Source organism: Corvus kubaryi, unplaced genomic scaffold, assembly GCF_017639235.1.
Source record: "Corvus kubaryi isolate FWS band 111438036 unplaced genomic scaffold, C.kubaryi_AGA036_p1.0 37398, whole genome shotgun sequence".
Lineage (NCBI taxonomy): Eukaryota > Metazoa > Chordata > Aves > Passeriformes > Corvidae > Corvus > Corvus kubaryi.
Genome location: NW_024581137.1, coordinates 5,094,644 through 5,120,319, shown reverse-complemented (window position 1 = coordinate 5,120,319; position 25,676 = coordinate 5,094,644). Strand labels below are relative to the sequence as shown.

Below are 25,676 nucleotides of genomic sequence, written 5' to 3'. Positions count from 1 at the left end.
CATGGGTTTATGCTTCCACTTATGGAAGAAACCAAAAGAGCAAAACCAGAACAAATGAGAACAAATTAAGGCTAATAGGAAGAATTGAGAAGGAAAGAAGAGGGAAATTTTAGCATGGCATGTGGTGCTGATTCCCCCTTAATGCTAGTACACTGCATGAGTCTGATACGTTTTTTCTTTGAGGCTGTGTATTTGTGCTATCAAATAAGACATATCTCAGCCAAATGAACAGCCCTCAAAGAAGGGAATGGATTAGGCCCCTGGAGATGATGACTAACAAGTTAAAATTACACTTTTTTTTCAGTTGGGCTGCAGTGACCTATTTATACAATTTCTTTCTTGCTAGCTAGCTAGCTTTTTTTAACATTACAAGGTGTACCTGGCCTCTCTCATCTCTCTCTAAACTGTCTCCCTTATGTCCTGATCACTCTCTGATCTATCTCTCTATCTGCTGGGTGAATGCTAATATGACATATCCAACCTCTAAAACAAACCATTTATTTTGAAACTTGGCTATGTCAGAGCATTTGATGCGTCAAACATGAAAATGAATGTATATTTGGATATTGAGTACATCATGTCTTGATATTAAATTATCCCCTGAAAAAAAGACTGGTTTTTAAACTGGCAGGATATATGTATTGCTTCCTTGAATCTCTATCACGAAGCTAGACATGACAGGAGTCTAGAAGAGGTTCTCTATGAAGGAGAAACAGAGTTGCTAAAGGGCCATGCGTGTTTTCTTTATATTAATAAATTAATCTTTGCGCTTAAGGAAAGAGATTCTGTCATTCTCTTCCATTATTATGTGACAATAATACATTAATCTTCTATGAGAGATACTTATCCTAGAGATAATATTTAATTAATGTGCAAAGAAGGAAGTTTAAGTGGAAAAGGTACTTTTAAAATCATATATATTTAATACACTGGCATAGATATTTCAAAGTCCTTTTTTCTTTTTGATATCTGGGCCGTTTGCATACATACACACTGAAGCCTACCACTGTCAACCTCTGAAAAAAATGACAAACTGAGATATACTTTGGGAAAAATAGATCAAGTGTCCATGCATGGTTAAGACTGTGATTTTTTTCTGCTTGAACTTTTGCTGTCACTGTTCACAGATCAACACATATGAGAAGATATAACAAAATTCTTTGCAATACTCTAGATTCAAATCAGAAGACAGAGAATCCTTCCTCTTAAAGGACATTCCAGTTCAGTGTGCTATTTGGAAGCTTGTGGATCTACATGCAGAAGCTATGGGTCTGCATCTAGCTGGTTACTACTATGAATGCTGCATGAACATATTTCAGTGGTTAGGTTACTACCAAATGAATCAACCAAGTATTTCTGCAATTTTCTCCTCATTATGTGAACACTGCTTGGGGAAGACATATTTCTTCATTTTCAAATTCTTCAGAAGATATTGGTAAACTATCTGGACTCCTCATCCTTTCAGATTTCAAACAAATACTGATTGCACCGCAAACATGGGAATGCCAAATCTTTCCTCACCTGTATCTCTAAGACATACACATACAAATGTCGAGACTGTAGCTCAATAAGAGACAATGGCCTTCATTTATGCATGAAGACTTGTAACTTTTAAGAAATTCCAAACCTCACCAAAATAGCAGGAGCGCTCTATCAGTGAATCAAGGACCAAAAAGATTTAGCATTTGACATTAAATTGCACTTTTGACAGAGCGATCTGGCTTCTTTTCCCCTTTGCCCAAACAAGCACTTTTGGTTTTGTTAATTTTGATGATCAATGCCAATTGAGCAGATTGTAAAATTCTGACACTAGGATAAAGCACATATTATATACAGGATAATTTAGATAAAATCTAAATAAGACTAAGCACCATGTTACACAAAGAACAATGATCTGAGTTTTTTCAGAAATTATGAGGCACATTTAGAACGACAACAAATTCTCAGACTTAGTCCACTATTGCCTCCGCTTTCCTACAGCCTCTCTATAATCCACTGTGCATATTCCCTCATGTCATGGGTTAGCAAGCATAGTCCCGGAAGTTATGTTCTTGCAAAGGGGTGCTTACAGCTTCCTCTGTGACCTCACAGAACCTATCAGCTGGCCAGTTTGAATATGGACAATTCTTTAAGCCACTTACAGTTGTGACCGCCTCTGTGATCCACACTTAAGAATAGAAAATCCTGAGGCAGAGTCTCTCTGTCTCGTTTCTGGTGGCTGCGGGCCCCATGTGGGGGCCAGCGGGCCTGGCCCAGGCCCTGCTCGGGCCAGACCAGGTGGGGCCATGGCCATCCTGGAGCCGATGGGCTCCGTTCCACCCGCGGATCCGCCCCCCCCCCTCCCCCCAGCAGGGCTGTGGGCAGCCAGAGCGGCTTGGCTCCTCCCCCTCTCCAGTTTGGCCAAGATTTCAGCTAAAGCTGCACCGCTGTCCAGCAGAGATCATGTGACCGACAGTGATAAGCTTCATTCCAGCTGCAAGGCCTAGGTGAGATTAACCTTTTTAGTGCTATGAAGAGCTGAAAACCTGAGGGAGAAGAAAGAGGAGATGCTTAAAGCTGAAATTCTGTTGTGAAGCTATAATATATCAGAGTATCCTGTTGTAATTTCATGAAGATATGGGGGGTGGCGTGTTCAACTTGTACTTGTGAGCAAAAGCACCTGCGTGAAATAGGCAGATGCTGATGCAGCTGTAATTTCATGAGAAGTTTGAACAGGGAGGAGATGGAAGCGATGAGGACTTTTGCTCCAAATGGGAAAGGAGAAAACTTCAGTTCCTACAGATGCTCCCAGAGATAGTCCTAAAGATGAAGATGAGGAAGACCCTTTGCTCCCAGGGAAGGAGAAGGGCCTCTGTTCTTAGAGATGAAATGCTCCCAGAGATGGGTGAAGAGAACTTTTGTTTCTGAACAGCTCAACCTTAAAATTGTACCCCAAAAAAACTTCAAGAGTGGATGCTCGAAAGCAGTTGCGGGAAAGCTGCAAGTTGGGGAAGGGACTCACATGTGAGCAGAGAACCAACCCAGGCAGCTGTCTCGTTGTGATAATGTTTTCATAGCATGGACAAGAGAGACTCCTCTTCCTAAATGGACTGAACAAGGTTATTATGGAAGTGGTAAACAGACTGAACATCTCAAGGGCTGTCTTTTTACATTGTCACTGGGAGAAGGGAGAAAGGTGGGGGGAGGAGAAGAGTTCTGAAGGTGTGGTATATTTTTTTTTTCTTCTTTTAGGTCTGTTAATAAACTTCTTTACATTCTTTCAAGTTTGGTGCCTGCTTTGTGTTTCTCCTAATTCTTATCTCACAGAAGATAAGCAGTAATGAGTATTTTAGACCAAAGCACTACACCTCATAAGAAGAAGTCCAAAATTAAGAGTACTCTTAGATTCCATTCTGATGCAAGTCTCATACAGGAGGATTTCCATCATCTCTGTTCAGACAATGATGTGGCCTCAAATTTTTCTCAGCTTTGTCAGCTCCTGAAGTGATGCAAATTCCCGAGCATGACATTTCCACTGTTTGGGAAACATCAGTAACATAGAAAGCCCTTTTCCTGGTACCACCTATATGCATCAACTCTCTCCACTGCTTTGCTTATGTCATCTTAAAGAATTTTCAATGTACTTAGGAAAATTTCGGTCTTTGCCTTCAAGTTCTTCTGTGGTTTGCTTTCCAGAAATCTAAATGGCTAGCTAAAGCTCGTGGATGAAATTTATAATTACCAAATTCAGTCTTCCAGGATAACAACAGTCAAACCTTCTCTGTGCACAGCAAAGTTTGCTTTAAGGGGAAGGTCAAGGACTTGGAATGGATTCCAACAGCAATTGAGGAACATTCATGGGTTTATCATCTTTGGCTTCACCACATTCTGCTGCAAAAGCTAATACATTTCTGTTGTCTGCCTTTCTCTGATGCAAACATAAGCAATATGCATTTCTAAGAAACCCCTTCATAAAGATTTTAAAATCCAAACAAAACCAAAACTTGAAGTCAAGCAAACAAAAAAATTTGTAACAAAGACAGACAAAGCTAAACGCCCTTATCAAACATGCGATGCGCTATTCTACAAAGTTTCTGCTGAGAGGAAGACCAATTTGTGACTATCACTAGTCATGTTTCTTAATGCTTTACTGGAAGGTGATAAGATATGATGATAAGGAGAGCAGTGTAAGAACCTCTGTAGAGCAGAAAGATTTCATTGACTGTGATGTATGTCACTGGTGATAACAACGAAAATTTTTCATGCTTATAACCACCTCATGCTAAAATGAACAGATTATAGGAGTGGTAGGCTCTTCTTTTTGTTATTGGTTAGCTTTCATGAAAATGGTATTAAGGTTGAACTAGTAGTAAGTTCGGTTTTCTCCTCTTTGCAAAAGTGATTAAGAATGCAATGACAAAAGGACAGATATTTCCAGTACTTTTGACTTGAAATAATTAACGTGGAATAGTAACATTTTCAAAAGTGCCTAAATGCTTCAGGCTTTTACGGGTCTCTTCAAAGTATATTTACTCCACATAATACAGTGTGTTAGCAAGACCCCAGAGCTAATAACTAATGAACTAGATCCTGTGTCACCTTGTTGAGAAGCAGAATTAATTAGTCCAGCCATAATAGCATACTACCGAGAGTTTTGGCTTCATCAATCCGTGCTAGTACAGCACTGAGACATATAAATGAACTGTCTCTGGCAATTTGCTTGCAATGCTCTGTTACAGTGCATAGACATGCCTTCAAGCACTCAGACTCGTAACTCTGATTGAAGGAAACTCAGACTTTTACAGGTATGAAAGTTGCTTTTGAAAATAAGACTTGGGCACCTCTGAAAAGATCTATGTCCAAGACACAGTACCTTAGGCAGAAATCCAGGCAAGAGGCTACAGTCTGAAGTGTGAAGTTTAGTACCAAAAGTAAGATTTGCTGCAAGTTAGATAAAAGAAATTTCAATGGCTTTTCTGGATAGATGCGGATCATTTCCAAGCCTGATAGAAGTTTCATTACACAATTATCCTTTCCATTTTGCAGTGATCACTGCCTAAAATAGACAAAACAGACTAGTCAGCTCTTGGTTTAAGTTAGACTCATTCTGCCTCAGTCCATTTCTGCTTCATGAAACTACCAATCTGCATGACCGAACAGCTTGGTCCATGCATTTTTACATTTATGCCACTGTGGATACAACTGATATTAGATAAATAATGCAGCAAAATAAAGACACAGTCAGCAAAAATATGTTAAAAGAATTATTTGTCTTTTGATTCAAATTCACATGGGAGGTAATTAGACAAACACCCTCCTCCATGTATAGCTGTGGGGAGGGAAACCAATGGAAAAAAAAATCTTCCCTTACAACTGATCTTTTTTCTTTTCCCTTTTCTTCCTGCAAACAGCAAAACCACATGTATTCAGCACAGTGAAATTCTGAGGGGGAAAATAGAGAGTCAGACTTCACCCAGCAGAAATTCAATATATTAATATGAAGGCCTGTCAAAACAGATTCTCCTGGTAAAGGGTTTTCCAAGGAATGTTCTTAAACGCTAGTATTATCAGACTGTTACAATCCCTCGCTCTATCTTGTCCCTCAAAATGTGTCCCTTTTAATTTTCTAGGCTTTTAATGAAATATCCTTAATATATGCCATTCTGATACCACCAACTCAGATTTCTGTAGGTCTCAGCCCTAGGAAGATATTGTTAGCAGTCACTACTTAAGCAATTATTGTTAAGAATTTTGTGAACATACAGATGTTGTGAGGGATAAAATATTAGCGGTTACCGTGTATTAAAGCTGCATAGCTGAAAGAGATGTAGAAATGACAACAAGAAAGAGAAAAGTAAGTTAAGAGATAAGGCTAATGGACACTGAACACCTGAAGAACAGTATGAATTGCACATATTCAGAAGGACTCTAATAGTCTTACACATTATAGGATTTTGAGCCTCCTAGAACTTCTGGAAGAACTAAAAAACTGTGAACAACAAAAATCCCCCAACAAACAATCAACATCCTCCTTTAAAGTGTATGAGTGGTCACAACTTGCATTCCCAGTGGTAGCCACCAATTTTCTTGGCTAGTATTAAAAAGAAAACTAGGTCACATAGCAGTCTCTACACATTTCTTGGAGATGACTGCTAATTCCACAGTACTAACTCTGAACTTTAACCTGTGGATATTGAAAAGTTCTTACGTCTGTGGTTCTAGAGAATTGAAAGACTTATAAGCAACTTTGTGTATACATACTCATTTGCTACCATAGCATACTCTACCAGAAAGAAAAAGGAGGAAAAACTGTGGAGTTGAACAAGACCCACAGCAAAAAAACCCCCCAAAAGCCCAAAAAACCAAACAAAAAACCCCCAAACACCAACAACCCCTCCCCACCCCCCTGCCCTGCAATGTATTAATCTCTTTGGTTTTATCTATGCACAAAATTATACTGTTGTCACTTAATACATACTAAAGGGATTTAACAGAAATGGTTTAAATCCCTGTAAAGGTATACATTTCAGTATTAGAATATCTTATTTTTATTTACCTGAAACAAAACTGAAACAAAAAGCTAATAACTAATTAACTAATAAATGCAGGCTTTCCACTATTTTTTTTCTCACCTGTTTAACTAACCTACATTAAAATCTGCCTTAGATTTTAAAAGAGATTTTCTTTTGGAATGGGGATAGCCCCAACTGAACATCATCAGAATAGAAAGAAAATGCTAAAACACCTCTTTCCACACCATTTTATAATTACCTCACTCTCCAAAAGAAGGTAATGGTGTTGTCTATGGGAACAAAGAGGTCCTAGTACTGTGGCCTATTGTATATTTTCCAGATTGTGGCCTTGGCCACTTAAACTTAGACAAGACAGCTGTTCTGCTTAGAATCATAAACTTAGTTTGCAAATAACTGTTCTCACTTCAGAAAAAATGTAGTTACAGAAAACAGTGAAAATAATAGTACCTACAGGTACACATGTAATATTTGAGAAGACCGAAATTTCCTTCACCATAAAAGATGCTTTAGCACTTTCCAAGCCAGTCCAAAATGAGGACAACGTTATTTTTTAAAATCCTATCCCTGTTGTTATTGCACATGACATATTACATTGTACTGTACAGTGTGTGGTGATGAGAAATTCTCTGCTTATTTGATTGTGATCCTTCAATGAATTTGAAAGGGAGCACTTTATTTCCATTTCTTTAATTTACTAGTTCTTTAGCTGATGATTTTATTAACTCTTGTATTTGAGAACTGATGCTTAACAAAAAAAGGAGAGGAAAAAAAGGCCTTTGGCAGTATTGTGAAGGCCTGGAACTGAATAATGCACTTTAATAATGAGGAATAGAGCTATGGCTTTTGCTGATGGCTGTGACCGGCTCTGTGACCTGATTATGTCGCAGAGTGTCAGCAGCTGAGACACTACAAAAGGGAGTGCATCCCATCAAATCTATCTCCATTGTAATCACTTGCACTGCTGAGAGGCTTGTTAGGAGCAGGGAATCCATCAGGCCTCATTAGCACCGTTTACCATCAAGAAGCTCAAAGAGCAAATGTGTACCCTCTCATCAGAATAATGAGAACCAAAGTACTCCTATTATCTAACTGGATCAACAATGCCTCTCTCTCCGTTTAGTTTCCTGAGCTACTTGCGGACTACAGCACTCAAAAATTAGTTATTTTTTTGTTAAGTATCACGGTGGACCTGTGCGTAAGATTTTTCTTATACAGAAGGTTTTCATGTCTAAAGACCAAGGCATGGGCACAAGGAAGCCCGAGTTCCTTCAGGGGCATTCTTAGGTTATAATGAAGCCATCTCAATTAATTCACTGTTCAATTAAAGTGTGGACAATACAATTACACTATACATACTTAGATTTTCCTTTTAATCTCCCAGGAAACAGACTATTGCCCTCTTTATCCATAAGGCAGTTTATTATGCCAACCCTTATCATGCTACCCTTTTCTTTTATGACAAAATGTTATTTTGCAACTGCTGAATTAAGTAGTATTTTTCTCTTGTTAGACAACTCTCATCTTTCCAAAAGAGAAACTAAACTTGCTCAGTACCCACAGTTAAAATGTATTTGATCCTGCTGAAGTCAAGAGACATATATGAATGCAACTGATGATAATTAAGAAACCATATTCATCAACCTTGCTTTCATATTTCTGGGGCTCATTTCCTTACAAATATCATGAAAACAGCCAAAGCACACATTTCACATGCTTAATAAACATAGTAAAACCAACACAAAACTCCTGACTTTTTCTTTCATTTGCAAAACCAGCATAAAAAAGAGATATATTGGGTTGTTAAACCTCTGAAGAATCCAAGGGCAGCAATGGCACTAGGGTCCTACTGTAAGGGCAGGCTGAAGCTGAATAGGTAGACAGCCTCTCTTTGAAATCTACTGACAGGGTGCAATCTGGCAAACCTGCTGCCCTGGCCTTTAAATTTAAGATATGAAAGCCCAGTGCTGCAAACACTTCCGGGAAAGTGCTGAGGGCAGACAGAAGGTAAGCACTGTTACATGGGCCAATAGCTCTTCATAATATGCCTCTGAAAATGAAAATTTGATTTAGAGTCCTCTACCTGTACTATATCAAATTAATCAGGTGATCTAATCATATTATTTCAAGGGATTAGAGCTCTTGGCTAGGTCGTGGGAAGCTCTGCTACTACAGTTCATATTGCCACCCAAAGCAAAAGAAGAAAAATAAATTAACATGCCATAACTGTGAGTTCAATAATTAAATAAATAACAAATATGTTATAAAAATTATTGTTAATATATATGATTTTGTTATTGCAATTGTAAGAACTCCAAGACTATTGGGAATTAAGGCCATGCCATATGTCATTTAAAGGATCATTTCCCTTAAATTTGCCATAGGATCTTGGATTTGACCTGTAGCTTAATGTCTCCAGGGATTACTGATCACCATATATTTAGCTAGACAGATGGACATTTACAAGCCCTGAATTTCTGTAACAGAAACAGCATGTAATTACAAAGATTGCACATACAAACATTCTAGTAATTCATCCAGCTTCATATTTTCAGGAGTGAGTTTTGGGTATCATGCTTGTGATTCCTTGAAAGAGGCAATTTTCAAAGGGCAGATTCTTAACATATGGTGCAAATCTGGCTCTTTAATGACCAAGAACATTATTCAGAAATGGAGCATTTCAAATTACTATTCATTTATGCTCCGAATTTTGAAGAAACATCTTTTGGTTCTTGGTTAGGCGCTATAATTCCATTAATTTGAAAAGAATGAAATTTAATTTATGGATTGTTGTTAAATTACACTAAATATTCCTGTTTTAAGACAGTTAGCCTAAGAAGTGGACTCTAAGTAATATGAGTTTATGCTGAATATTATAAAACTGTGTGTTATATTACATGCTTACTATCAATATTTATCTGTATTGTGGCAAGTTCTGCAATACTGATTATAAACTAAGGAACATTTACAAAAACAAGTAATAAAAAGACAACCCTTATTTAAATGAGCTAGGGAGATAGCTAGATGCTGCAATCTTATCCAACAATTGAGAAAATTCTTCCTTTCTTTTCTCTTTCTCTGCAACCTGTGGAATTATTGGACTTTACATTATGTCTGGAATAAACAAGACTCAGCCTGAGGGAAACTTCCATTCAGCAATATCTTCATAATAGTATTTTTTTTAAAGATACAGTGAATGGTCACACATAGATTATGTTTTCTGTGGAGAACATGTAAAGGAAAAACTATAAAACAATTAGCCTATATTTAAAACTTCAGCTCTTACGATGAACATCTTTGGTGTCAAGTGCCTCATGAGTGCCGACTGTGAACCATTTCTGGAGCACAGAGGAGATAGAAACAAGCAGGCTTCTAGGTTAGAGCTGATCTGACTATGAGTTATAGGTATTATAACCAACTTTTCTTCCAAACCAATACCCCATCCCTCCAGAAATCTTAATAGGCTTTTGAGAGCCTCCATTTAAAACTGGCTGCATAAAATGATCCTTTGATGAAAAGGGATTGAAACAAGGGTTAAAGTAGACATTGAAAGGTTATGGTAGAGGGCACATTGTTCATACAATCCTCCTTTAATATGTGTGGTGTGCACCTGCGATAAGATGATTCATTAGATAAGGCCTCACTTTGACAAGCTCCATCGTTCAACCCTCGGGGTAGTGATGGAACAATTCTGCACCCACCCAGTAAATATAACAAGGTCAGCATTTTTTTCCTGGGACTTGGATGGTGATAGTGAAGCTCAGGAAGCATCTTTGTTTATGTGTCCTGTTAAAAAACCCAGGGGGGGTCCTATAAAGTGGTGACTTTTATTTTTTAATGGGCCAAAATAAAAAAATCTCACTCTTATTCCAGTTAGGTAAAGCAAAATTACCAGGAGAAAAGCAGCTCTTCCTTTTTTTCCTCCTCACTGGTAAACAGTAAGAGTAGAAACTAAACTTTAGATTCACATATCATCCAAGCTGAATCATTTCAATAAATGTTTTTCAGGGCCTAACATCCAAATAAACACTGTGGATATCACCATATGCCCAATTTGTAGCATTTAGAATAATGACATTCAAATTACTCAGTTACCAGTTATATTGACAGATTTGTTGCAGAGAAACAAGACATTGTGTTACTTTTAGTCCTAATAAATGCAATAAAGAATGACAGTGGTCACAATCTGAAAGGCACTTAAATATGCTGTATCAAAGGAATTATTTTTACATATATGGATTCAGATGCATATCTTTCTGCATCATACTAAGACTGAAACTGAAATAGTTTGAACAAATAAACAGCTCCAAAATGTAGGTAATGCACAATCTCTCTCTTAGATAGACTAACTCTAAAGCAATGTTCAAGTTTCTGTTTGTAAAATTTTCTTTAAACCAAAATAATCTCCCAAATTTGCATTTAAAAGCTGGCATATTCATTGCAAATTGCTTAACATAGTTAATAAACAAATGCATAAGCCACCCAGATAAATCTGCCCTCGATACTTCATTACAATTTGTTTTCTTTTACTTAAAACATTTAATGCCTTTTAAGAAATTAAGTAATACAGAAATGCCAGAGAAATGCAAAAAAGTGAAGCACAGTACCACTTCAGTAAAGATGTGTGTTATTAGGCATATGTAAGTGGAAGAAGAGAGCTGGTATGCTTGTTAAGAATCACAGGCTTGCTGAACTTTTAAAATACCATGGTATTGCACTACTGCGATATTTTTAAAGGACTGAAACAAAATAAAACAAGCCCTTAGCATTTTCTAGCTTGAAAACTCTTTCTAACAGTGCCTAACTTCCTCCTGTTTCTCAGACTTTCCATTTCTTACCTTGTCTGGGAAATCAATATTTATTTATCTTCAACATGTGCACTTTTAAATTGCTGTCATACAAGCGGAACTCATTTTTGTCCCAAGATCAGCCTGCCATCAGAATTCACTGTTTGCTCCATCTTCTACTCACCTGTCCTTGTGCATTAGTGACGAGCTGGCCTGTCACCCCCTGAAGACTGGAGAGGGCATTTCCAAAGGCTTGGGAGTTTGCTACTGAGCCCATGGCTGCTGCTGCTGCAGCTGCTGCTGCTTGACTTGCTAGTGGACTATTAACCAGCTGAAAAAAAAGAAATAAAATATCATGATAACACCCATTATAAACATATAATGCTAACTGGATAATATAAAAGTGATAGCACAGTAATGTTTACGTTATTTTAATGTTTTTTACCCACTGAATTGCACGTAAAAAAATGTCTGCTCCTCCAAGAGCTCAAGTTTTGAGAGGTTCTTACTTCTGGGGCTTTGAAAATGAATAGTTTTAAAAAAGGAAGAGGAAACTCCATGTTAATGTGGAAGAATAAAATTCTCTTTTTTAACCCTACCTTCTCTCCCCTTTTCTTTTTTTAAATCGAGTTATGCTTGATGTGTTTCTTTAGGCTCAGTGTGCTAATGCCACAGGTGTAGCAGCCTAGTACTGCTGTAAATAGCAATCAGTGACAGATTAGCACCTGATGTGACTGGGAGTGGAATGTTTACTTGGGGATATTCAGAACAGAGACTATTTCACTGATGACCCCAAACCCAAGAAAAATCTGCAAATCCTTTCAGTTTTTGTCATTAAACAATTGGTCTCAATATCTAAATAAATTACAATACTCAACCTTACTCAACCTTGTAAGTAAGGTCAGTAGATATCAACTAAAATTTCAAAATTCATTTGCAAAATACAATACTAAGCACTATGCGCCTTCTCAAATGTGAATGATTTGTTCCAGGACTCATAAATTTTCAGAAAATAAATTGTACTGCCTGCTTTAGTCAACTCTACCTAAGTGCTTGATAGAAAGCATAGAGCATGGTCATGGCTTTCACCTTAGGAGACTAGGGGAATCCCACAGAGGAACACTCCTATCAAGTCTTGTGATTATCAAGCATATGAAATGTGTGTTCCTCTGTCAGAATCAAAAGTCATCTTGGACATGGCTTTTCCACTGGATTATTGTGAAGTTTCTATTTTCTTATCTTTTTCTGAGAAAGGACAAACTTTGAACCAAGCACACAGGGATGACAGTGTAAAAAAAACCGCTGGGAACCATCATCACTAGGACAGTTGTCTTCAGAGCAATCAAACTGAGTTCAAGAGGCTGAAAATACATTTTAGAGTGGCTTTGCTTCCTAAGAATCATTGCTTTATAGCAGAACTTGCAAAATACACACGAGCAGGGTAGAGCAGCCAGAAGTTTGAGGGACAAAACAGTCTAGGGACATTTTTTCTTAGACTGAGATGAAAATGCTAGAGCTATCTGAGTAAAGCTTTATGTTTGAGCTGATATTAGTAGGAGTTCTAAGTCCTTAGATGATGAGTAAGTTATCAATCCTTTAGAAATGGAGACTCAGAAGCAGCAGTAAGGGATGTACTCCATAGACAGGCTCTGCTTCAAAATAGGTTATAAAAAATTAATCAGTGATTAGTAGATGTTTTAAGCATGTTACAGATATGAGTAGTGTGTATGTTATAGGCGTTTAGAAACCCATCAATAGAAGATGTCGGATATGGTTATAATCTATGCTTATAAGAAACCTACTTGTCTGTTAGACATTGCAAAACCTACAATTGATTGGTCATACATTAAAACATCTATTAATCATTCATTAGCCCCTCATGAAGTATTTATAAATGCAACCTTGATATAAAGTGTTGCTTAAAGGGGTGCCTTGAGCACATCCAATCCCTCTAGAAATTGTAAAGTAAATAACTAAATAAAGATTAGTAGCAATGCCAGACAGAAAAAATGACATTGTTTGGAGGAAATATTTTGATTTGGGAAAAATTGTTATATGAATCTCTAAAAGCGCTTCGCAGCACCCCATGGCAAGAAAATCAAGCAGGAATAAAAGACAAAAGGGGAAAACTGCAATGCATGCTTGATTAGCAGTTCTTACGAGCTAAGCTGTGAAGAGAACTGAGACCAGCACAATGAGCAAGGCAAAGCTCAGTCCCTGAATGCAAGACTACAAGAAATTCCACTGACTGCACAAAGGTGTGAGTGCAAAGGTAGCTGATGCACTCTTCAGTGATTTGGGTGGTGCCTGAGCATGGCAGTGTAATGCCAGAGAACAATATACATAAACTGGTTGGTTTTCTGTTCAAAACCGTGACATTTCTTTATTGTCCCAATCAGAAGCTGGCAAACCCTGCCTTTTTTTCATAGCACTTCATTGGCAGTACTGGGACTTGGAAGTAATTCCCTTATAGCTGTAAATACTTGGAGAGGAAGGAGGCAGCAGCAAGAGTGTAAGACTTTCAGAAAAGGCCTTTTACAGTCTTATTAGCAACCTACTGAACCTCTGATCCCACAGCATCTCACTGCAGGTACAAATGATAATCTTTGAACAGTTACCCTACATCAGCTAATAAACTACACTGGCTGCTATATTCAGGGCTTTGGAGGCATGTAAGAACAGCTGCTAGGGCAGCATAAATAAGCTTGTGAATCTGGAAACTAAAAAGGGTTAAAACTTTCTAAAAATCAGACTATCACCTTCTAGAATCTCTTTTCCATTTTTCTTGCACCAGTTTTCAAAAAATATACATTTTCAAATACAACAATAAAATTTAATTACAACAAACCCTGGAGACACTCAGGATTGCTTTTAGTTGCATCACAGAGATAAGCTACTTATTAAAAATGATGGCAGAGGCTGTGATATGCATAGGTACCCTGCATAGTATCATGTTCCAGGGAAAAATACAGTGAGTGGTTCCAGGAAAAAATACAGTGAATGGGCCAAATCACAGGGTAAGAGACTTCAAAGTGCATATGAAACCATCCCTATCTATTCATAAGTCCAATTAAAAAGGAGAGGATGCATTTTTCTTTGAGTGTGTTGGGGAGCTGTTGACTGCAAGTTACGCTCTATTCAATTGACCCTTTTTATATTGTGTGTAAACTGGGGATGGAGAAACACATCTCTTTTCATTACGTCTGGACACCAAGATAACACATTGAATCTTCCTTTTATTCAAAAATAAAATCTCTAACTTGAGAGGTTTATCAATTTCTCAGTGAAGCTTGAATCCCTAAGAATACATGTTGGAAATATTAGAAATATATTGTGAAAAATCCCACAAAGGACTCTTCCCATTTTGTTTCTGTATTTAAATCATGATTTAATTTGGAAGGCTGAGATATTTGGAGCTGTCAATTCCAGTCCCCAAATCTCTTCTCCCACTCAAAATACCAGCCATAACAGTTGGTAATAGTAATCTTTGTTTAAAGTGACAGGCCAGCCCTCTCAATGACACCTCCACTAATGACATGACTATATGAGGAAACAAACTTTATGAAGAAGAATATTCTAATAACTGACTAGGTTTAGTAAATTTTTCTGAATTCCCAAAGCTGATCTTTTAAAGGCAAAGCATATGAAAATTGTCTACTTTAAGTCAGTAAAAGCAGAAGACATTCCAGTGCAGCAGACAGAATTCATGCAAGTAAAACTAATCTGAGAAATTAAGGTGGATGAAAGAGGCACTACTTACAAGATCCTAAAACTGTGGCATACGAAGTGAGAGTTTCTATGGTTAAAAAAACCAATATCTGAAAAAAAACCAATCTGAAGAAAAGTGTGTTAGAGTCAATGCTGCAAGCAGCTTTCTTGAGAGCCACAAATACTTTTATCTTTGGGAAGAATACCATCTTCCTCTTTATTTTGAAAACTAACTTAGTATTTCATTGAACTTGCTGTAAGAAACTGATCAAGCATTCATCTATCATTGAATACAAGATCAGATTTGATAACCTACACAGTAATTTCACTTTCCTCTGAAAAGGCAAGTCCTACTGAACTTTCAGTCTCCTAGTCTGGAAATCAAAGGGCCAGTTTTACTCATTACAATATCATTCAGTCAACAAATATAAAGAAAAAAACAAACAGTTTTACTAGTGAAAAGTCAAGGTATTTCAGGATGCCAGAGCATCACATGAAAAAATGGGCCTATAAACTGAAAGGTAAAGTCACTTTATGCAGTGCCAGTATATACGTCTTGTGTGTTTTCTAAAGCATTTGTGGAGGAGGCTGAGTAAAGGCGTGCTGCTATCTGAATGCAGCCATGGAGAATAGAAGGACTTATTGCGGAGTAAGTTCAGGCATAACTTCATTTTACAAAATAGTCTTTTTCAGAAAGACTGCTAGAAAAATCACATTTCTGGATATCTCCTAGAGATGAAATTAGTGTAGAAAAATATTACATTTGATTAGGGACCAATAGATCCTCAGTCTCTTATGTTCTCCGACAAACTCTTCTGTAGGGAGCATCACACTACTAGATTAGCTGCTGTGAGTATTTGCTTAAACCAATGCTTTTCAAGGGAAAACAAATATGTCTAACAGTTGAGAAGAATTCAGCAATGGCTCTCAGTCAGAAAAACATGACATTTTTCTTTTCTATCCATAATGAGTGAAAATTGATCACAGAAATGAAATTTTTATCAGCATGGCATGTGTGTTTTTAGGAATTTTTAGATGAGAATCTATCTGAATTTTATTGTGTTTAGCTGATGAGAGAATTGCAGGTTAAAATATAGTGGGATTTATTCCCATTTTTTCTCAGTGGCTCATGAGACAGATTCTGGGTGGTAGTCACTGGACCTTAAGGAAAAAGAGTGTTTCATACTGAGCACAGGCTCCTGAGGATATTCTGATAACTTCTTTGTTATTGTGACTAGCCTTATCACCTGTATTGGGTGCAGATGGAAAGGTTTTGGTAGTGGAGGAGCTGCAGAGGAGGAGGATAAAAAAACTGGAGTGGACAAAACAAAGGGAACAGCAAGGTCAGAAAAAGAAGAAGGAGGTGTTCCACAGCAGTGAATGTGTCTCCACTGTAGCCCTTTGAGGACCCTAGAGTAGGCAAATGGATATTTCTTGATGTGAACTGTGATCCATGGAGAGACCAAGCAGGATCAGGGGAAAAGTGTGAAGAGAAAGTAGCAAGAGAAGGGAACTATTAAGGACTGACTATAGCTCCTCACTGAGGGTGGGTAGAGGAGTCAGGAGTGAAGGAGTGAAATTAAGTCTGGGAGAGTGGGGAGAAAAGCTGTTTTAATATTTGTCTTTGTTTCTCACTTAATTGGCACTATATTAATTATTCCCAAGCTGAATCTGTTTTGCCCTCAAGACTGATTGGTAAGCAGTCCATCTTGATCCATGAACTTTCTCACCTTGCTTCCTTCTCCCTCCCACTGAGGCAGTGAGTGAATGGCTGGGTGGGCGTTGCTAACCAACCACACCACTGCATGACAGTAACTGGAAACTGTACCTAGCAACAACAATACTCACATGTTTTCAATACCTTGATGACATAGAAGCAGAGCATTCCAACCTAGATACCCATATGCTTGGTTTCTAAACATGAGTGAATTGATACAGAAGTGTGGTTTCCCTGAGGGTCCCCATTAGCTCTTCCGGCAAATTCTTTACATAGTACTAATGCTTATATTCCTAACTGTTTTCAATATGCATATATGCTTAGTATCAGTTGATAGCTCCCTGAACCTACATAAAATCTCAGGGTCCCTTGAAGGAATTAAAAAAAAAAGACACTGGGAAGACTGCTTGAATTGAATCCTGTGAAAGCACCTAGATACAACAGCAGTAAGTGCCAAACAAATGTTCATAATAATCAACAAGATCACCACTTAGCACTTATATAGAGTTGTGGGTGACTGAGCTCTGTCAATTTAATTTATTTTTAGGCTTTTAAGTAAAAATAAGTCAAATTTTGAAACATCCTGTGAACATGCAGATCCCAAGAAAGTCAAGAGAGAATACACAGGTAACATAAACCAAAAGATGTTAATTTAATCCAAAGAGGTGACGTGAGCAAGCATTTTGGAAACTCCATCTGGTTTTGTACTTATCAGTTGGAATTTTTTTTTTAATGTTGATCTTCCCCTGCCTCTCTCCCTCCTTTTTTGTTTACATAATAGGATAATTACAACATTTAACATCTGTAAATGAATATCAGGGTAAAATGTCTAATAAAATGGCTGTCATAGAGCCTAATCATGCATAACTATTTGAAAACATGTCCAGCAGGCAAATCTCAAATTATGAAAAAAAAATTGAATCTGTCACCATTTTGTTTTTGTACACTGTTGTGATATGATCAACCTACAGAGTGTACAATGTAGACCCATCCAACATCGTCTGGTTGTTTCAAAACTGCACAGGTCTATATTTGCAAATGGTTGTAGATGGTAGGAGTTCCAAGTAGGCTGCTTAGACAGATATTTTAGTATATGCACATATATCAGAAATGTATGTACAACATACAGTGTAGAGACAAGGATATTGAAATATCTGAAAGCATCGACTTGACAGAGACACTTAAAATATCTGGTTCTCACAGATACTTAGTCTGCTCATTATATGCATTTATTGTGGTTGAGCTATTTGCTGCCTAAATCTATGCTGAATTTTCTATCAGAAGTAAGTACTGATAGTGGTATCACTGATGCGACATGACTTGATTCAATGCAAAGCGACGTGACCTGAGGTGATTGGAAGTACGCAGTGCTCATGTAAGCCTTGATATGACATGGATAGAAGAGAATGCACAAAATTTCTCACAATATCTTTGTAAACAAGGTGCTGCTGGTCAAATTTGAACCAGTCTGAAAAACTACAATAACAATTTGCAAAATAAAAAGGGTGTATTTCTTATAGAGCCATGGCAAAGCAAATAAAGAGCAGACATCATTCCCAGGTCTCTTGGACCAAACTACTGGAGACATGAATAATGAAGAACACATCAGGGCACAGGCTAAGAGTGAGCAGACACCACCCCAGCTACTTTCCTTTTTGCTCTGTTAGGGACAAATAGAAAAGAGAGGAGAGGAAACTAAAAGAAAGGGATGCTTGTTGGGTCTAATCCTACAAGATAAACTAAATTGAAGTTGTCAACATGTCTGAGGCTGGGTCTTATATGTTTACAAGAAGAAAGAGTAAATATATTTAAATATATTTAATATCTTTAAATACAAATAACTATAAAATGCAGATGACTGACCCCTTTAGCAGCAGGTCAGTACTTACAGACTGACCCTAGACTCCTGTCCTTTAGGTTCCTGACTGTCCACATATATAACTTAAAAGTTTGAAATATTCCAGATCTATTTAAGCTGGCGCACACTGAACACTATTTCAGTTAAACAGAGGCATCTTGGTTTTGTCCGATTTACTTGGTTTTGTCTGGTTTTGTCTGATTTTGTCTGAGTTACTTTTATGTTTACATAGTCTTTAAAATATCTAAAACTGTTTACTTCATGCATGATGCATATGTACTGTAAACAAACATCATCTAACTTAAACTTGGCATCTCTAATAATCATGAATTGTATTGGTACTCATAAAAGAGGAACAAATACTGAAAAAGTTATCTTTATTCTCTAATTTTCTGAAGTAGTAGCCACGTGTTGCAAGAATGAAAGAAAAAAAGCACCTTCTAAACTTTTTGAAAGGGGCTGAAACACAGTTCATTTCACATTGATTAGTTTCTTGGTTCCTGTGTTTGTCTATTTTAGAATGATTTATCTGGCTTCTGAAAGATTCTTTCCCTATAAGAAAAATGGTTACTTCAGGGCTCCCTCACTGCTAAAAACCCAAACTCTTATCAGAAGGAAATTGCCATCTGTCTTCTCGGATAACAGCCCAGGACTTGGGTCTCAGTGATCTGGCCTCTGTAGAAAGTGTGTCAACCGTGAGACACACCAAATTAATCTCCTTAATCTAAAACATTTATTTGCCTTTAATTTGAATTTGTGAATGGCATGTGCACATGTAAATATGACTATTTGCATATATAAATGTTAAAAATGCAATGTGAGGTCACACCATGTTAATATGATGCTTCATGTTAAGTATTTGAGAAAATATTTCTGAAAGCCTTGTTCTACAATACAATACAATACAATACAATACAATACAATACAATCTGCAGTCTTAGTATGTATGCCTGGAACTGTTTATTCAAATGCTCCTATTAAAAATCAAACTTCTGCATACATACCTTCTCTTTTGCCCTTAGAAGAATAAATCCTACTTAATACTTAGGGACACTGTTAACTGAGAATATATATAAAGCTTCTTTAAAAATTCTGTCTCAGCAGCTCTGCAAAGATCCTAATTTTTGAAGCTGGAAATACATCTGGATACTTTGGTTTATTTGTAATGTCATAGCATCACCAAATAATTTTGCTTTCATGTAAGCTAGGCGCTTGCCTTGAATTTTCATTGACTTGAATATGAACAAGATCAGATCTAAAACTGCAGCTATGTGAAATATTTTTCTTTTCACTACTTTCAGCTCCAAACTGGACCTTACTCTAGATGCACTGATATGATGCAAAATTGAAGAACAATACAAACAGCTCCTGAGTGCGATAGAAAGATTCCTGTCAGAGACACGAGTTAGTCCAAAATCTGAATCTGGTTCTTAATACAGGTATCCAGAAAGCTGGAAGGATTTAATTCTGTGTTTACGTCAGTTGACCTCAAAGTCAAAATGACATAAACATCATAATTGATATCATGTGTTTGAGAAGTTCTCTCTCTGTTTTCCAGGTTTCATGGAGAATATATGACATACCAAATCAGTTGAGACACTGATTTTTAATTAGACATTTGAGTTTTGCTGAAATCTCAGTATATAAAATGAGATTTGAGAAGTATGAATAAAGTTGAAAAAAACATTCAGTTTGAAAACCTTCACGTCAAACAACATTTCCAATAAAATAGGTATGAGATGTGAGTGATAGCCATTGAAATAAGTAAGCTGAATCAAAGTCTATGAAAGAGAAAAAAGCATGTAAAAAAGGATGTTGGGGATCCCTCAGTAGGATACTATTAATATTTTCCTTGAACACTCCTTTTTTACTTTAGTACAGTTCTGAATGCCCAGTGATGGACTGGAAGTGTGACTTTGTTTGACTCTTTTCTGTCTGTCAATGGGAAGGTTACTGCTGCTACACCTTTTCTAAAATACAGCAATGAACACCTCTGAGCCTCCTCGCATGACCACTGTGTGAGCATATTGCATCTCAGATGGTAGAACCCTCTGCCACATTCATATTTGGATAGCTTACTTTGAGGGTAAACATACTGGAAGACGCTAGATAGCACAAGACTGACTACTGCAATTTAAAGCCACTGCTTATAATACATACATACACCCAGTCTTGTCCTTTTTCACCAGCAGTCCTGCTCTGTAGATAAAGTTACATGTAGATAAAATTGTGTATTTAATATGATGCAAATTGTGCCCTCAATGCAACTCCTATAGAAGTAGAAAGGGAGAAGGGTTAATATGCAGCCACATATCTAACATATGTTACAAATGGAGCCACATGTGTAACTTTCCCACAGAGAACATTGTCTCCTCCCAGGCCCTTCCATCTCAATTGTTGTCATCAAGAAACCTGCTCCCAAAAATGAAGTGTAAGTCCTGCTCCAGAAGTAGCAACAAGTGTGGGGCTGGGTTGTGCTCAGCATCAGCTGGGCGATTCCAGATTTAATTTTGTTTATGTTCTTCTAAGAGGTATAGAGAGTGTTTTAAATGTACCAACTGCCTTGAAGGCTTTTAAAATTTGTTTGTTCAGTTTTTGCTTTTTTGCTTTATTTCCATAATCCATCCATGTCTCACTTTTCCTGTGATTCCTCCCTGGGTTTCTCTCTTTTGGAGTGGGTATAATTTTTATTGCTTCCATAGACCCCCTTTCTGCTTTTACCTATTTGACTCCTTTTCTCTTATCTCCAGTATCAGCTACTTTGCTCATGTCACTCTGAATCTGGTCACAATGGGTTTTCCGTATGGGAGTTCACACTGAGCGGCAAAAGAAGCAGTATATCTACTGTATCTGTAATGCTGCCGTATTAATTCCTAACCAATTTCAAAGCCATATTTGAAACGCATATATTTCACCTCAGCAAAATCAAAATAATGTCAAGTTGCCAACAGCAAATGAAACTTGAAAATATAATTAAAAACATATAGGCTAGGAATGTATTGTTTCTGAGGTCTTTGCAATTGTCACTGTGCTAGGCACTATAAATTAGTGGCAAGAGGGTATATGAAACCAAGATCCTCTTATAATAAAAGCATAGCTCCATATTGCTTAAGATAACAGAAGAACTCTCAGATGAATGTGGGTGATGACTGCAAGTATAAATGGCATAATTTTTTTTTTTTTCTGCAAGGATCAGTTCCAAATTTGTTAAAACCTGATGCAGAAATCCTGCAGATGGCTTAGTTAGCCTGCATGTAATCTTAATGCAGGCCTGGGTAAATTTGAGAGAGTTTGTGCTAGTGTGTTCTTGTGACTGTGATTTTTCTATTTCATAGATAAAGTTGGGGTGTGATCTTATACTCCACATTATGCATGTCATTACATAAAATCACACACAAATATTAACTTATGCCTACGGTGATATTACTGTATTTTAAACAAAAGGCATAGCAAAGTTTAGCTCCTATCATCCTCTCTCTTTTTCTTTTTTTTCATGGAGACAGAATGTCAAAAATAATGCCTAGGTTATTACTCAATATCTAGTGGCTGGATGCATAGCCTGGGAAAAGTCTAATTATCATTTACAGTAAATAATTTCCCCCATATTTATTATCGATGGAAATCTACTCACAGACATTCAGCCAAGGAATTCTGCTATATGGGCAAAAATATGTACTATCTTTCAACAGCAGCTCAGCTTACAACCTGAATGTCTGTAGCTTTTTCATTAAATTCATTATTGCCTTATTGTACCTAGATTCTTGTTCTTCCATAAGGCACTGTCAATAGACAGAGAGATGAATTTCTTCATGTTCTAAGTATTTTCTACTTTTATCTGTTGACCAAATTCACAAAATATTTATGCGCCCTGTAGCAATTCTTGTGCTTTACAAAACAAGGGATTATTTTGGTGCTAAAAATAACGTAAGTTCCAGTTCTTGGTCTGACTCTGGTTTCTCTCTACCAGAATATAAATCTGATCTAATTTTAATGAGGTCAGCAGAGTTGCAATTAGTTAAAATAGAGAAACTCCTGTGAGATTCAGTCCCTTCAATTTATTATGGGCTTCAAGTCTGCAATGAGCAGGAATGATTCTTTCACTTGAAATACTAGTGTTAGCTAATTACACTGATATTTTGTTTAAATCAAACAGTCTCACCAAAGGCCTGGGTTTTTTTTTCTTTTTATTTTCCTTTTTTTTTTTTTTTTTTTTTTTGTATTTATGCCTTTATAAACTAGGGAAGCATTGAAGTCACAAGTCGAAACGTTTACACCTACAGCTGTGAAACTAATGGATTTTTCTCTTTGCAGACTGAAAAATTTCCCTTAAACACCCTATTCACCCCCTTAAAAACAAACAAACAAGTGAAAAAACCCAATAACAAAACACAGTCCAAGCTGACCTGAAGTGGAAAAAAATGGAAAATAAATAAATTTCAGGCCACTTGAAACATTTAGTTCAGACCAAAATGGTTTCTTGAAAGGAAATGTAAAATGGATCACCATCACAGATGGGTGTTACATAAATTGAGTGGAAATACTTGTCTTCAAAAAATCATTCTTATATGCCTTTTCTTAATCTCATCCATTTTGGGTTGGGAGGAACATATACATCTACCTAACTATCTGCCAAAATATACCTTTGGAAATGGTGAAGTATGCAGACCTCTTTGCAGTCACTGGTAGTGTGTCAGTAAAAGTCAAGGGTCAGAAATGTTTTTGCAGACAACCTAGTCAGACAGTGCTGCTGTTCTAATGTACCTCCAACATGTCAGAAACTGTGATGAACTCAGCCCAAGTGCAACTAAGGCAGAACTCTTTCACTATGCCTATCATATTTGTAATACTTATACAAGTGATAAAGCAAATACTACTTTCAAAATACGAGGTATGAGCTGTTTGCTTTCCAAACTTAAAGCTGAATATATCCCCTTGAAAAAGAAATTTCACAGAAGGCACTCACATATTATAAACCATGTCAGGAGAAGAAAGGTGAGCAGAAAAGGGATGGCCTAGTTTTAAGCATGTATTAACTGAACATGAAACAAGGGTGCACTTATTCTGTGTTGAATTGTGTCCTCTTTCAATAATGGAAATCAGCAGGCAGGTAAAAATCCTCCCAGTTTCACCTCAAAGAGACAGCAAGGACTATGACCTGGAGAAGACCTCGTGATCATCAGCCACATAGAAGAGGCAAACAAGCTCAATAATCTAAACAAAACCAGAAATTGCTACTTTTGCAGGAGTCAAGGAACCAGGTTTTTCAGTTGTAGCTGCAAGAAGGCAATCTCAGTGTGCTAAACAGGAATTTCCTTTCTTTTTCCTGAAGACTATGAGACCATTGAGAATTGCAGGTTGTTAAGACATCTGAACCAAGATCTTCAGGGAGAGAGGGACAAAGGTCCATTCGTCATGTTCACCCATACTCAAGGTTTCCCTGGCATTTCCAGTTGTGAATCCCATACTAGGGAATATCAGAAGGCTTCTTCTCCCCATTGGTCTGGCAAAGACCAAATTTAAAGCAGATTTACCTGATATATGGCTAGAACATCAAAATATTTCCTTTTATTTCAAGAAAATTATATTCCTTATTTAAATCAATGTCTGTGAAATCAGATCTCTCTCTTTGTTCCTAATATTCATCCAAAAATAACATTGCTCTTAAGAGCCATCAATGCAACAGGTGGAGTCCCACAGAGGTCAGTGTAATTGCACCAGTTTAGACCAAGGTAGAATTTAGTGCATTGACGCTGGCATGTGAAAAATAAATCAGAAACTTTATGGATATTAAAAACAGCGTTAAAACAGGGTGTTTTATACAGTAATTATAAGGTTATTTCTCAGTAATTCAATCTACCAAGGGCAAAAATATATCTTTTATTGCTGCCTATGATGGTAATAATTCTCCCTGGCATCTGTAAAAGCAACAATAGCTTTTCATTGATTTTGCTTAAAAGGAAAGTTCAGGGTTAGAAAATAAGTATTTCATGTGGAAACAAGAAAAACTTTCCAAAGTATATGTGATGGAAATAGTAATAATTATGTTTGAGAAGGAAGGAAGTCTTGTGATTAGGGTCACAGGGTAGAGAGCTAAAAACCTCACCAGGGGTCCAATTCTTTCACGTATTTCCATTTTTTAAATTTCCTGTTTGAAAAATAAAAAAAATAATAAAATTCTCTTTCTTTCACAATGTTTGCTTGTTTTCTCATTAGATAATACATCTGAAAGCCCATCAAGACTGGAGTATATATGCACCTGTGCCAAACTAAGGCAAGATCAAAGATAAAACAAATTTTCTTATTTCAGGTTAAATCTGCATATGGAATACATTTTTCTGTTTACTACACAGTACGTAGTGATTTATGTATTTACGTAGTATTTTTAGCCACTACCATAATATATATCCAGGTAATATTAATGAAGGCCAAAAAAATTCCTCTGCGGTACAGAAATGAATGAACATGTAAGTTACTAGCAAAGCTGTTCACAAAATGTAGGTTTTTATCTAAGAAGCAGGTAAATGGTAAAAATAACGACAAGAGGCTATTTACAAGTGAAGACTGATTTTACATAGGAAAATGGTAAATCCAGGAGAGCAGACTGTATGTCTGGATTTGCTGCTCTTTATAAGTTAACTGGTTCAAGTTTGTTGGTTTACATTATCAGAGCACCCTGCATAAAAGAAAGCCTTGTCTTAGCTCTGCAGTTGTGATCTGATAACATATATATTATTTAGAAAGCACTAATTTATCATTAATGTTCCAGACACTTTTCGTAAGATAAACCAATTACAAAGCTTGACACAGCAGTTGTGGGGAAATTCCCAATGCATCAGTCTCAGTTTGAGACAAGTTTAGTGGGAAATGCCCCGGAAGGGATGTCTCCTCCACAGAAGACAGGTTTCAGCACTCCCTCCCCCCACTGATACAAAAGGAATTTCTTGGATCAAAGTGAAAAAACCTATTTATTTAACAAGCAGAGTGCCATCACAGGGCACAGGAAACAATTGAGTAATGTTAGATAATAAACATCCTCTCTGCAGAGAAAGCTGATGGATTTAGAGTTCCCTCTGTAGCTGGCTCAGTCCCTCCTGAGG

General features: G+C 37.0%; 1 protein-coding gene across 2 annotated transcripts in view; it reads right to left on the bottom strand.

The window, feature by feature from the left end:
- The window catches only part of POU6F2 (POU class 6 homeobox 2), a 331,049-nt gene that overhangs the window by 51,681 nt on the left and 253,692 nt on the right, over positions 1-25,676 (bottom strand). For both annotated transcript variants that reach the window (XM_042044047.1, XM_042044048.1), the window contains exon 6: positions 11,481-11,627. In XM_042044047.1, the coding sequence (XP_041899981.1) occupies positions 11,481-11,627 (147 nt within the window). The remainder of the gene's footprint in view (positions 1-11,480; positions 11,628-25,676) is intronic.